This window comes from Sinocyclocheilus rhinocerous, unplaced genomic scaffold, assembly GCF_001515625.1.
Source record: "Sinocyclocheilus rhinocerous isolate Xijiao unplaced genomic scaffold, SAMN03320098_v1.1 scaffold148, whole genome shotgun sequence".
Taxonomy (NCBI): domain Eukaryota; kingdom Metazoa; phylum Chordata; class Actinopteri; order Cypriniformes; family Cyprinidae; genus Sinocyclocheilus; species Sinocyclocheilus rhinocerous.
The window spans coordinates 1,076,516-1,092,033 of NW_015653472.1; the positions used below are offsets into that span (position 1 = coordinate 1,076,516).

The 15,518-nt window shown below is 39.3% G+C and overlaps 1 protein-coding gene across 1 annotated transcript in view; it reads left to right on the forward strand.

The window, feature by feature from the left end:
* Positions 1 to 15,518, forward strand: part of LOC107716114 (agrin-like) — a 296,454-nt gene that overhangs the window by 260,577 nt on the left and 20,359 nt on the right. Inside the window, 8 exon segments of the mRNA XM_016522443.1 lie at positions 1,362 to 1,489; positions 3,991 to 4,105; positions 6,242 to 6,361; positions 6,609 to 6,944; positions 8,353 to 8,545; positions 8,671 to 8,886; positions 9,315 to 9,544; positions 12,433 to 12,567. Of these exon segments, the coding sequence (XP_016377929.1) occupies positions 1,362 to 1,489; positions 3,991 to 4,105; positions 6,242 to 6,361; positions 6,609 to 6,944; positions 8,353 to 8,545; positions 8,671 to 8,886; positions 9,315 to 9,544; positions 12,433 to 12,567 (1,473 nt within the window).

Sequence of the window (15,518 nt, forward strand, 5' to 3'; positions counted from 1 at the left end):
ATATTCTTAAATATACTACAAAATACATTGTCATGCCAAGTGAGAAATATTAATGTCTGAATTTTCTCAATTTACTTGACCAAAAATTAATTTTGGACCCTGAAAAAAAGGATTTAAAGAATAAAAGTCTTACAATTCTTTTACTGCTAGAATCATGCTACTGTTATAATTGGTGTTTTTTATCCTCTGTTGTCCTCTATGGACCAATTCTAAGCCTATGATTTAAACTAGAGTCTTAAATGCCTCTACCCCACCTGAATGCATAAAGGTTAAAATGTTAGTTAAGAATGAATTTACATATCTAGTGTAAATTAAAATTCCGTAGCTCATTGTACAACAGAAAGCCATCTGGACTCTTTGTAACCAAAGATAAGGACAGTTTTAATGAGTACACGCTAGAAATGATGGACCATAGCCGTATTGTGACGGAGAATTTGGGACTCTAATTTGAATCCACATCTAAAGCCTGATTTCTCCACATGTCTTTGCGCTCTGTGGGAAATTCCTGTCCTCAGATGTTTCCGATTTAGAATCTGATCGCTGTTTCCCTCCATCTCTCTTCACATTCAAATCTCCCCCATTTGCTCCTTTTTGAAAGTCCCATCAGATACGAGGTGATGTGTGTCTGTGCAAAAAGACCCTTATCATGCAGTTTTAACCAGCTTCTGTCACTCACCCGTTCCTGGGATTAGAAGACAATTACGGCTATCTTTCACGATAATCATACAAGTGCTTATCCCGGTCCCAGCCAAGCTGGAGCCTGGCCGGCATGATTGATTTGGGCAATTTGTTCAGCTGATTACATGCTGCACAGAACCCAACATCAGGTCAGCTCCCCGCTCTCCTTCAGTCGTTTATTCATTATTTATTTCTCTCAGTCATGTAAAAACAGGCCTCTTTCCGCTTATTAGTGTCAATGAGAAAGGTCAGCAATAACCTTAAAGGAATGTTTAATGATGACCCCGACCCTAGTCGGGAAGTATGAAAGTGTCTTTTAACCTATTATCTGTGATATATTGTGCAATGTATGTCAGTGTCGATGTCTAACCGATCTCTTTCCACTCAGTCCTCCATGCCAGCTTTTGGGAAGAGCCTCGGTCTGGTAAACTCCAGTCCATCCTTCCTTCCAGACCTTTATCCATATTCTCACATACTTCCCTATACCTCCACCTCCACTGCAAATGAATCTCTCTTTCCCCACTCGGTGAACCCCACGACTAACCTCACAGAAGCTCCATCACTAACTAACAGACTGGCATTGCACCAACCACAAGTGTGTGTAGCTGAGAGTGGACTGACACTGTGCGCTTCATCTAAGTGTCTGTTATATAACCATATATGCTTCCCTGCCTTGCCCACAGCCACCATGCGTTTCAGCGGTTTACTGCACCTGGATAAGGTAGAGGGTCAGGAGGTCTTCTACACGCCTGAGATGGAGGACCCCAAGTCTGAGTTGTTTGGCGAAACGGCCCGGAGCATCGAAAGCGCTGTGAGTTATGCAGCTCAAACTTATACTTGAGTTCACTTTCAGTTCAGCTTTGAAAAGAAGTTCAGGTTTCGGTTACAGTTTCATTTTATAAAAAAAAAAACTATCAAAACTACATTATGTGCATAGTGCAGTGCGATAATTAGTGATGCTTCATTTTTCAGTCATGTGGCAGTATCTCAGCTGATACTGTGAAAACACTGTAGCTGTTCCAAAAAGTAGCAGAATTACCGAAACTTGGATTGAAGATTACCTTCTTGTTTATCACAGATTATTTTCTTCTTGTATCTACCTTTTACTTCTCCATCCAGTCTCTTTTCTCTTGAGGTTGGCCCCATGGAAATTAATGCAAAATACTGGAATTATCTAGGTTGAATGTGACTTTTGAAAAAACACGTGTCTGGTGATCTGTCAGTCTCTGGAAAGGCAGTGCATTAGCATAAAACGTCTCAGGTTACTTATGTAACCATGGTTCCCTGAGTAGGGAACGAGACACTGCGTCCTCTAGGGGTCGCTATGGGGAACGCCTCGTCGTGACCCGTGTCTGAAGCATACATTGAAAAAACGTTTAAATTTCACTGTGACAGTTAAATATAAATAAATTTAATTAAAACAATGGCTTGTAGCTTTCATGTATTTCTCAATCAATTAAACATTGCAAATTTTAACAATTAAATTCAGTGAGGGTTTTTCCTGGTTTTTCTCTCATTCGGTTATAATTTTTTTAATTATTTATTCCCAAAAAATTTAAGGTATATTACAAAGACAAAAAAGCAGGAACATGAGAACAAAACAAATAAATAGAACCAAAAAACACAGTAAGATAATAATAGTGATAGTGAACAATTACAAACAAGATAGATAGACATATATTATTTATTATACTATTATCTTTACTAATATTTTGAATTATGTTTTATTTTTAGATTTTCAGTTTTCATTTTAATTTTAGTTTAAATTTCATTTTAATTTTATGTGGTTTTGTCAATTTTAGTAGTTTAGATTTTATTTTAATAAAATTTTGTTGATTTTATTAGTTTCTGTAGATGATGGTTTAGTTTAGTTTTAATTACAAAAAGCTATTAATAATAGTTTTAGTTAACGGTATCAACACTGGCTAGTATTTTGGCCTCAATGCACCGATACTTTTGACATACTGATAGCCTAGCTTCCTTCACTGAGTTTTTCTTGCATTCTTCAGCTGACACTGCAAACTACCTGCCGGAATCTGCTGAAGAAGCTGGTGATTTGTTCTTGGCTTGTTAACCCATTTAGGACGTGTCTGGGAATGAAGTGCAGTGCGATAATGAGTTCCACTTATCACTCTAATGTTAGCTAATGCTATGACCGAGACTAAGCAAGGATGTAATCAGCCTTTCTCTAGGAGCGCTCTACCTGACACACAAAGCTAATCCCCCATACTTCACTCTCTCACTCGGTGAGGTCCAAATCTCAAATGGGGCCATAATCAGTAAAGAGCCAGCAACTGAAATGGTTTCACTTGCCTTGAGCGTGTCCTAATCCTGCTTCATGATGTTCATGATGCCCCCAGGTTTAACAGAGCACCCCCTCCCCTTCATGCCCCTATATCCTCCACCCTGTCTTTCCCTTCACTTAATTTCAACCCTGTTTGCTAGACTCTGTGTAAGCAGCTTCTGAAGATTAAGGCCAGTTTCTGGGTCAGCATTTCCATCTGGCTATGCTGGGCAGCCTGGTTTTGTTGGGGGTCTCTCCAGTGAGGCCTGAAGGAAGGGAGGGCGTGTCTCCTTTCATTTCTTGCCCAGCATGGATCCAAAAGTACAATGAACTCACACAGGGTCAGTCTAGAGGCAAAAGCCATTATGTCTGCAACAACTGTGCGCTTTTCCAAATTCAAGTGCAGCTGTGAATGAAAAGAGTGAAGAAGGAAAACACAAGGCCCTTGGGTGACTTGAATGGGGTACTCGATGGACCTCCTGCTGAGGCACTCTAACAGAATGTGCACACACGTCAGAAAGCACTTGAACAACTCACAAAGAGGTTTGTGAGTCGATTGAGTGCATCCTAATTGGAAACCTCTTCTCGTTTGCTCTAGTTTTGACCAATTAGGTGCACTGAAATGAATTTGTTTTTGGTGAAATGGTCTTTGTATTCAGGGAACCAGCAGCAACTAAGCTCCTGTTACATTAGACCAAATCGGTGACAGAACTCCCCTACATGTACCAAGGTGGAAACTGAACCAATTCTTAACAGGCAGTGTTGTAATCTGACATTTACCGCTGACTTCGAAACGTGTTCACGTAATTACTTCTGCGCTGTAGTTAAATGTCAATTTGTGCAACGAGACCCGATGGGGTTCAGTAGAGTTTTTCCACTGACACACTTTCTCATCCTGTGGAGGAATGTGGTGTTAACAAGAACTAGATCAGCATATCGAGCTTATTACCAGTTCACACACTGCACTTGGGGCATTTACTTCTTTGTTTTTCTCTGTCTTACTTTCTTTCTGCTTTTATTTTCTCCAGCTGAATGAATTGTTCCACAAGTCAGATGTCCAGAAAGACTTCCAGAGTATCCGTGTGAAGAATCTGGCCCCCAGCAACTCTATAATAGCCTTTATTGAGGCTCACTTTGACCCAGGTAAAGTTTCACCGAAGGTTTTCTTAAAGATTGTTTACTCAAAAAGGTCTCTCAGTGATCACTAAGAATGAATTGTGCCCAATGATAATGTTTTATGTACACATGCTGTTTGCATCATTTCAGTCAGCAACTCACTATTACCAAATAATCTAATGCAGGGGTGCCAAATTTATCTCCTTGAGGGCCGCAGTCTTAGAGAGTTTAGTTCCAAACCTGCTCCAACACACATACCTGTAGTTTTCAAATAGTCCTGAAGAATTTTATTAGCTGGATCAGGTGCGTTTAATTAGGATTGAAGCTAAAATCTGCAGGACTGTAGCCTTCCAGCAATTGAGTTTGGCACTCCTGATCTAACGGCTCAATCTCCCCCACAAAATTAGCACTGAGCACAATGTGGACACTTTTAGCGATCTTGTGTGATGGAGGCCAGATAGTGGCTGTGAAGAGGTGCCTGCTTCATGCTAATTTGAATCCTGCTTGGAGCACTGTGAGTAGGACCAGTTACATTTTTTACCGTGACCCAGATGGGAAGTTCTGGGGGTTGAGTGTAACAGTGGCCAACTAGTGGGAGCTGTGCAGGTAAACCTCACTCTCCAGGCCTTAAGTGGCACACAAATGAGTAGGGGTTGTGGTCTTTAACATCCTTGTAAACATGCCTGCCTCCCATGCCGGTTGACCTTGGTTTGAATCCCACTCCGAGCATTGTGCATAGGACCAGTTACATTGGTGCCGTGACCCGGATGGTAGTGAGGTTTAGGCGGGTGAGTGTTACAGAGGACAACTAGTAGGAGGTGTACAGAAACCTCACTTCCCTGGCCTCAAGAGGCGCATTAGTGACTAGGGCAATGGACTGCTGTCTTGAGTGTGGGTGTTAGCACACCCACCTCCCATGCTGATTGATGCTAGTTCAAATCCCACAGACTGAGTTGGACCAGTAACACTAGCAGACTTGAAACTGCGCCTGTCTAGCATGCTATGCCACAATAATACAGCATCACTACTCAATGCAGGCTCTTTAAAATGCTGAAAGTGCACTTGACTACAATGCACATCTGGACGTATGCCCAGTTATAATGCTTTTCTCCATCATTTGATGACCACTGATTAATAACAGTTGCCATGACAACAAACATCTCTTAAATAAAATTACGTTTACCACCAACTTTCCATGGACGGTAATAGTGTAATGTTTAATAAAATTTTAAAATTTTAATAAAATTAGCCTAATTTGCATAGACAATGAGGTGTGTTGCACTGACAAGAATAACTGTAACTTAATTGAAATATTTTAGTGCATTTATCTGGATTCAACTGCATTGATTGTGCTTAGTGAAGACTTTTTGCACTAAAATACAGCACTGTTTAGTGAATTTGCCCCTCGATGATCTTTATTATCTGTCTCCTCCAGTCGTTCTGTTTTTCGTTATCCTGTTTTTATTTACTTTCTTTTTTCAAGCTGCTTCTAATTTATTTCTAAAGCGGCTCTAGTACACAAAGCACACAGTCCGACTTATACCCTCCTCCCACATCGAAATTCCCCCAGTCTGCGCTCTTTTAGAAACATGCCTGCGGCAAGAAATAAAAAGCACATAAAAACTCCCTTGTATATTTGAAGAAAATTATAAGTCAATACAGCAGAATGAGGCGTATAAGTTAAGTAAAAGAATCCCTGAAGATACAGCTCTCGTCTTTTCTCTCTGCCGGAGTGGTCAGAGAGCCTGGCCTTTTTAGTGAGGTAATTTATCAGCGAGGGGTTCTGAAAAAGCTCCTTTATTTCAAGTCTCCATCGCTTCTCATGCTTTTAAAACCCTGAGCATCACACTAGCTGATAAAAATCTCCTTCACTATTCTCTTTTTATTGATCCCCTTCAGCGGCACAAGAGCACAATTCTAGCACAAGTGCCTGTCATAAAGGCGGTCTGTGGTGGCTCATCAGTGTTTCATCTCAACGTCCCTGAAATGCATGGCGGTTCAAGAACAGCTTCTCCCAAGGGCCTATTACACGCAGGCTTTTCTGTATATATTTGCAGTATGTTATGTCAAGTGCAAGGGTGGTGGGGCTGGTTAGTGCCGGTTCTTCATACTCTACTGTGGTTCACCTCTGGCTCTGTTTAATGTTGTGTTCTCATGCTACAGACACAAGGTTCAGTGTGGAGGATATTGAGGGAGCCCTTCTCAAACAGCTCAAGGCATCTAAAGACACAGGTATCGTTGTGAAAAAACCTGAGGAAGACAACATTCGCATCACCACCTATGGTAACCTGCTTGAAATTGTTTTTCCGTCTTTTTTCTTTTTCTTTTGCCGCCTTTTGTTGAATGTGATTGCTCTTCAAGCTGGCATTTGATAGCCATGAGTGCCCGCAGGACTCGCATAACTCAAAAAGATCCAGCTTATTGAATGTGAGACTGTATGTCTCAGCCTCGGACTCATTTGTCAAGAATTAAATATATCTACCCTGACTAAGGCCTGTTGACCTATTTTTTCTTTCTCTCCATTTTTTAGGTCTTTCAGCTGTTCCTTTCACCACGACAACCACCGTGGCATCAGTCACAACTCCCACCACCACAATGCTGTCTCCCACTTCTGCATTTACCACGCTCCGCCCGACCACCACCAGACGACCCTTCACCAGCCGCAGGACCACCACAGCCTCACCAGCCACCACCACTCCATCCCAGACCCCCACGACCACAGTCTCGCTCAAGAACAGATTGATGGTCCACGCCAACAGGCTGTGCGACTCCCAGCCCTGCCGTCATGGTGGAACCTGCGAGGAGGAGGATAATGACTTCACCTGCATCTGTCCTGCAGGAAGAGGAGGAGCCGTGTGCGAGAAAGGTGAGGAGAACTACAAAAACTAGGAAAAAATCTGTACATTGCAGAAACAACTGATTGAAAGGGTGAATCTCATAAAATCATAACCAGGTCATTTTTTAATGAACACATAATCAACAGAAAAAAATATCTTTCCATAATAAAACAAAAACAAAGTTTTAGGACCATTTAAGATTTATTTGTTGCATTATGATGTTATTTTCATGAAAATTAAACACATTTTTCCTATAAAATTTTTTCTTATACATCTTCTCATTACTGCAATGTGTCTGGACAATTTAATTTTGAGGGATTTTTCTGGTAATTATAATTGTTCTTAGTGGTGATTTTTGTTGATGTTTTTTTTAGTCAACATAAAAGGTGGTACAACAAACACTACCATAAATAGTTTACGATTTTAAACATTTTAATATATCAGTATTTTAATAGAATTTATAATATATATTATATATTTAAATAAAATAAATATATGCTTTTTTGCATTATGCTAATGTGACTTTGGGAAGGATTTGTGTTTTATTATAATGCAGTCATAATGCAGAAAGAACCTAGCATTTAATTTTATTATATAATAATTTTCTTCAAGCAAAGTATTGTTTCCTATTTCTTTTGATCTTTCTCATGGTGAGAAATAAAAACCACAATAGAAGTACACTTGAATATTTCAGATATGTTTGAATATTAATTATTATTAATAAATTATTGCAATTAAATATGCATTATTTATAACTTATTATTTATTATTAATATTCTGGCATATTTGAATCCTTTGAAAAAAAAAAAAAGTATTCAATAAGGATTGAATTTAATTTTGTAGCCTTGCTGTTACCCTGAAGAAATTTTAGCTCAATTATTTGTCTCTGTTTGTATTGTCCCTTTTGCAGCTGTGTCAGGTTATAATGGACACTAATTACATCGATGAACTTTAGTTAGTATCAAACTGCTGTGAGGTGAAAAAAGCCACTAATTAAAGGCTTGTAAGCAGCCCTCAAACACTACCTCTGATCAATCAGGTCATTAAAGCGTGATGAAGAGGGAAAGCTTCATCAGCCTTGCATTCTCCCGAGAAAAGGGTGAGAGACAGCCGAGAGAGAGGTGTTGATACATTTCTGAGCATGGGGATTCTCTGTCTGGAATGTAAATGTCTAACGGAGAAAAGTACAGGGAGAACTACGGTACTCATCTTTGCAGGTCTTATGTTTTTTCACATTAGGGAATATAACAAACACAAACTGAATGGCACATTACCGTAGTATTGACAGGGGTATCTGTGTTATCTGACGGAGACACGCTTGAGCACAGTTTTGTTTGTCACTTTATCAGTAGAAAGCAGACTGTTAAGGGATTGTAGGACAAGTTAAGAGTCTCTGATGACCTGCTTTATCTATCATCTACCTTCTGTCCTACTCAGTTATAAAGTACTTCATTCCATCCTTTGGTGGTAAGTCTTACCTGGCTTTCCGAACCATGAGGGCCTACCACACTGTGCGCATTGCCATGGAGTTCAGGGCTTCGGAAATGACAGGGATATTGCTGTACAATGGCCAAAAAGGCAAAAAGGATTTCTTGTCTCTGGCACTGGTTGAAGGACATGTGGAGCTCAGGTAAGTAACCAATGAAAAAAAAAAAACATTTGTTACATACTGTAGGGATGGAAATCAGTTCTTATTCAGAGTGATTTTCATCACCATTACAGATCCATTTTAATTTGTGAATTTTCTCTGTGAAGGTTTAACACTGGTTCTGGGACGGCTTCAGTGATCAGTAAGGTCCTGGTAAGACCGGGTCGCTGGCATCAGCTCGTAGTAGTGCGTAACAGGCGTAATGCCATGCTGAGCGTGGACAATGAGCCGAGCGTTGAAGGACAAAGTCCCCCAGGAACAGATGGACTCAACCTGGACACAGACCTTTTCATCGGAGGAGTGCTTGAAGACATGATACCAGAGTAATAGAAGCTCCAGAACGCCTCCAAATAACACTAACAAGAGCCTCTTTAGTCTTGTTAGAAGCCATAATGAAACAATATGGAGAATAATAACCTAAACCAATGACTGTCTAAGATTGTCTGCGCATGTTTGCAGAAACCTGCCAGAACAGCTAATATGACTTAATAAGATTGAGCAGAAATAGCCAAATCAAATTAGCATTAATCAAAGATGTTGTGAAACACCACTTGAGTTCTTGTGGGTCTAATTGGATGTTTTTCCATCTGTTCTCAGTCAGGCAAAGAGTGTCTTTTCTCAAATGAGAAGAAGACGTCTTTGTTTTTTTTATTTAATAATTTCATGCTGTTGTTACATTTTCCGTGTCATTTAAGAATTAAGATGAGCATTAAGGAAGGAAGAACTGACAAGACCTCACTTGTTCTTGCAGTGTAAAGGAGAGGACGTCAGTTTCAACAGGCCTGGTGGGCTGCATCCGCATGCTGGACGTCAACAACTTTGTCTATAACCTGCAAGAGAATGGCGACAGCATTCTATACGGCTCAGGCGTGGGCGAGTGTGGCAACAATCCATGCCTGCCGAACCCTTGCAAGAACGGAGCCTCCTGCCAGGTCAAAGAAGCCGAGATGTTCCACTGCAAATGTGTCAATGGTTTCTCTGGTAAGTACACCTTTTCACTTAAACATATTTCTATAATACTTTCATTGGTTATGCTAATGTTGTCTCAAAAAACAGATTGCTGTTCTATTTGGTGCCAAAAGTGGTGCAGAAATTACAACCTTTAACTATACACTATTGAATTATAAAAGGTTCTGCAGTCACTTTCTGTTGAAGTTCTGAATATCTGGACTTGACTCTATTGATGAAAGATTCAGCAGGGCAGAGGATGCTTGTCTAATCAGTTTTTAGCCTTATGGGTATGTAAGAAAGATGAGTGTTTACCCAATAATATGAAGGCAGCAAGGACAAACATGGAGCAAATACAAAAATCTTCACCTGTCCTGAATATACAGTACACACCATAGATAGAAAGTGAATAGGAAAACCGTCGATGTTTTCAGAACAACAGACACAAGCTATATTTCTCACAGTTCAATAAATAAAAAAATCTGATTGTATAAAACAAAATCAAGCATTATTCAGCTCAGTCACAGCCACTGTTGAAGCACCAAAATTCGAGTCTCTCATGGACACGCAGGGTTTCTCTTGTTTCTATGTTTATTTATTTATTTATTTTATTTTTGAATAAATGTATGTGTTTAAATAAAATAAAGCATAGAAATACCATAACATATTACATATACATTAAATATCTGTACAAATATGATAGAAATAAATATAAAATATATTTTTTGCATTATTCTAATGAGCCTTTGGGAGAGAAATGTGTTTTCTTGAAAATAATTTCATAAAATTTAATAGGATTCATTTTATTTAAGCAAAGCATTTGGCACACCCATTAGGGCAAGTCTCAATATTTCTAGTGCCAATTTATTCTTAGTACCTAATGCCAATGTTATGATTATTTTGTGAAATAATTATATGTGATTATTTTCTGCCACATGAAGTTTTTCCAATCTTCAACAAAATTGGCTCAGGTCATGTTTAGACCAAGACTCACAAACATGGATTTTGGAATTTCAAAACCACTTGACTGTAAAACGCCAACAAATTTGATGGTGATGCTGCCAAACAGAAACTTGGATCTTGGATCTTAGTGGGAAAAAAGTTATTATTATTTTTTTTTTTTTTTTTTATAAAGGCAGAAATTTATAAAGTTACAACAAATATTTTAAATAACAATATTTTATAACATTACAGCTTTTATTGTATTTTTGAACAAATAAATGCAGCCTTGGTGTGCATAAAAGGAATCTTCTTTCAAAACATCAAGAAACCTTACCAGCTCCAAACTTGTGAACGGTAATATATATTCCACTGGTGTGCTTGGCCCTGTAATTACTGTTTCTGGCTTTCTCCTGTATGCCCATCTTTGCTTTCTCACAGCATAAGGAACGGTAGGAGTCATCCACAAAGAAGTTACAGTGTTCTCTTTGTTCACTTCGAAGAAGCTTTTTTTTCTCTCCTTCTTGCAGTGTTGCTCCAGACATTTGAAATATTGCCCAGAGTAAATTGCTCTGTTGTTCTGCTCACAAGCTTTTATTGAACAACCTTTATAATAATACAGTTCAATATCTTCCACTTTATTTCAGTGCTGCAGAATGGCTGCAATGAGGTGTGTAGGAAAATGAAGACCCTTTGAAGTAGAAGTGTACACAAAGAAATTGGCTAGAGGGATAAATATGTGGGATAACCTTTAATGTTTAAAGAGCAGGATTGTAAGTTGGAGGGTTGGCGCACTGTCTCCATGATAGAGCAGCCTTATAGTTTGAGAGCAAAAGAGAGAGACACCTAGCAGAGCGTCTCAGAACACGGCGGGGGCTTTCATTACAGCAAGCAGCAGTTGCCGCCCGTGGCGTGATCTCCTACTATGTTCTTTGTGATGATGGGAGTGTTCTGATGAGGCTAGAAGCGCTGACCTGATGGAGTTTCAGTCTCTCAAACCAGGAAGGCACACAAGCACAACATGCAGCACTATGGCTTAATCTAAATTTGTAATAATTTAAAAGAGAATTCTATTTGAAAACCTCTACACTCTTAAAAATAAAGCTTCTTTATTAGAATCTGTGGTTCCATGAAGAACCTTTAAAGGATTAGTTCATTCACTTACAGAATAAAAATTTCCTGATAATTTACTTACCCCCATGTTATCCAAGATGTTCACATCTTTCTGTCCACTTAAATGGTGGCCAATGGGCTGAAGGTCCAAATTGCAGTTTCAATGCAGCTTTAAAGGGCTCTACACGATCCCAGCCTAGGAATAGGGGTCTTACCTAGCGAAACGATCTGTCGTTTTCTAAAAAATAAATAAATAAAAATGTATATACATTTTAACCACAAATACACGCCTTATTCTGGAAGTGAACTAATCTTTAACATAAATGGAACCTTTCCATTGCACAAACGGTTCTTTACAGTGGAAAAAAAGGTTCTTATTAAAAACATTCTTCACATTTAGAAAAAATGGTTAAGAACTGTGCTCTGAAAGGTTCTTTGGGGAGCCCAATAATGTTATTTTTAGCAACATCATATGACCCCTTTAATTGATGCGCACACTCACCACTCGCATAGAGATCTGAGATATAACATATTTCATATTGGCAATAAAATCTGACAACATTGGTATCATCAATTTAACTTCTTTAGCTCGAATTATTCTGAAAAACTGTATTTTTCACAGTATTGCTATCTTTCAGCTAATGGCTATTAAACAAACTCAATCAAAAAGGTGATTGGCTCTGATGGCCGCCATGTTAATTTCTCTGATTCATTTCACTGCCAGTGGTCCATCTCCTCCTCCTTACACTGTGACTCTGAATCTGTGACTTAACTAGCCAGTTTGTATGAGGATTGACAGGAAGTTGTTTGATTTCTCCCCAAGTTATCATCTTTTTTTAAGCCACAAAAATATCAATTTCTGTTAACAGGTCCAACCTGCGCTGACGCCCACAACCCTTGCGACCCCAATAAATGTCACCCGTCATCGCGATGCCAGGTCCTTCCAGAGGGAGGATACAAATGTGAATGTCCAATGGGACGTGAAGGCAAGCACTGTGAAAAAGGTACAGTACTACATCATAGTAAAAATACAGTAAATGAGCATATCGACTCCCCTAAGGACTGAAATAACTGCTACTCCTCAGTTGTAATTTCAGTATTGATTTTTGTCAGGATCGATTGGTCTGACTTGGATATTTGCTGTAGAATTATCAAGGGAAAAAAGGGGCGGTTATGGTGGGGTGGTCAAAGTGAGATTCTCCAGTGGGTACCATACTGTAAAATAGGTTTTACCAGTATAATGGAGAGTCAGCATCTGGGAGGTGATTTTAAATTATTTTCCGTTTCACACTATGTCTGAGTTGCCATCCTGAACTGGAAGATCAAGCATATGGTAGGTGGGGGGGGGTGTCTCTCTCCTATGGGAGCTGGACCCTAACCAGGGAAGAGATGCTTCGTTCTAAGCACTGTGAAAAAGGTACAGTACTACATCATAGTAAAAATACAGTAAATGAGCATATCGACTCCCCTAAGGACTGAAATAACTGCTACTCCTCAGTTGTAATTTCAGTATTGATTTTTGTCAGGATCGATTGGTCTGACTTGGATATTTGCTGTAGAATTATCAAGGGAAAAAAGGGGCGGTTATGGTGGGGTGGTCAAAGTGAGATTCTCCAGTGGGTACCATACTGTAAAATAGGTTTTACCAGTATAATGGAGAGTCAGCATCTGGGAGGTGATTTTAAATTATTTTCCGTTTCACACTATGTCTGAGTTGCCATCCTGAACTGGAAGATCAAGCATATGGTAGGTGGGGGGGGGTGTCTCTCTCCTATGGGAGCTGGACCCTAACCAGGGAAGAGATGCTTCGTTCTGCTGCCATTTCGAAGCTTTCATTAGCACTCTCACTCTGTTGCACTTCTCTCTCTCACCTCATTAAAATTCCTACAGATGTTTTAGACTGCAAGCATTAGAAAAGGGGAAACCAAATGAAAGGTTTAGGAACACAAATGTGCGCAGGCATATTAGACACCCCACATGATGTAGGGGGGGTCCGGCCCTATACACTTGGCCATGAACCCCTTTAAATTTAGGTTAAATTAGCCAGTGCAATAGTGCCTACCCACATTTTTCAGCAGCATTGGTTCTGGAAATATTTTTCCCATTCATTTTTTCCATAGGGATTTTTAAAAATTCTTCATTAAAGAGTTATAAGCCATCAACCAAATCAAACAGCTTTAAAGTGAATCACAACATTACAAACTTTGATTTGAAGGAGGGAAAGAATGATTGGTGGAGATTTCTTGCAGAATCTTAAGTAATGTAGTTTCTCATGAGGATTCCTGCTGTTAAACACGATTGTTTACAAAATAAGTTTAAATAATGTGTGCTTATTCAACCAAAGCATATATAGTTGATAACCAACCTCACAGTAGGGTTGACTTTAAAGTAGAGACCTGCACTCCCGCGGGACCCAACGCAACAGGGTGCGGCGCGGGACAACTCTTGATTGGCGAGTGCGGGTGCGGGCGGGAGGAGACTCGTGTGTTGCGGTTGTGTGATGCGGGAGAATAAAATGATTTACGGGACTCCCGCAAAATAGAAATTATCTAAACATAAAGTGTCTAAAACATATACATTGTTATTTATCTGTTGTACAAAAGCAAAAAAAAAAAAAACTAATATTAACATTAAAATGATTGACATGCGCAAGCTAGGTATAGTTTCTACACGTGTTTAAAGGGTTGTGCAATGTAGCCAATTCCAGACTCAGCTGTTGATTTCTGGAACGCAATGGCCAATCAGAGGTGATTAATGGTGCTTTTCCACTGCATGGTACGGCACGGTACGGCTCACTTTTTGGGGGTTGAGTCGTACCACGCAGTGGAAAAGCGCCATAAGTTAGAATATACTCACCACAGTGCTGAAATTGCATGCTCACGAATCCTTTTATTTTAACACAAGAAGTGTAGACACTGTGAAAGATTCATTGGGCATATATTTATTGTGTTATAACAGAGCTTTATGAGATCGCGATTAACTGAGATGTCAGCTTTTAGTGATAATAAAGGAAGCGCGCTGCTCGCATTCTGCCATGCCAAACCATGCACGCAGCAGCCCATGCTTGCTTTTCTGTTAAATAAACAAAACATGAATGTCGCGGGCGGGAGCGGGACCAGATAAGATATATTTCTGCGGGACCGGGACTGAAAAATCCGTCCCGCGCAGGTCTCTACTTTAAAGGTTTAGAAGTTACTGTTAAAAATTCCCTATGGCGAAAATCAGGGCTGTGCGATATTGAAGAAAAATGCGATATGCGATACCTTGTTAAAAAATGCGATATTCAATATGCGATACGATATTGCTTAGTGTGTAAAATCAATTTCAATTATATTTTAAAATATTGAAAAATGAAAATTATATAACCAATTTGTTTCACATTCTTTCTTGGAAAAGAAAGAATCACTACAACTTCTGAAAGTGACCAGCAGTGTTTTAGCATTACTTATTACACTGACCAATCAGAATCAAGTATTCTACAGGGCCGTCGCAACATTCCGAGGTATGTTATCCCTCGATAACAACCGGTAAAAGCTAATAAATGAAATGTTGTGTAATAAGTGGTTTGACTGCACTGTTTCCCTTAAATGTCCGTCTAGTTTGAATTTGCTGCTTGCTCGCAACTGCTGTCTTCACGGAAGCTTTGCGTTCAAACAAGACCCCTCCGCTTCGCGTCGGGGTCCTGATCACCCTGTCAAGGTTTATTCTGAGATAACAACCAGCTGGATGTACATTATCCCTTACATAAAAACTAATGTCACAAATCAGAAAATGTCATGTTAACATCAGTGTGAACATACAAACAAAAAAATTAATGACACTAATTTTATATCATTGTAGCTTTGCTTTCCATACACTTTAAGTACTTCATATACCACAGCAAAAACTATAGTCTGAGAAAGTTCAAACATGATTAAAGGCAAGTGAACAGTCAGTAAAAAAAAAGAAAGAAAAA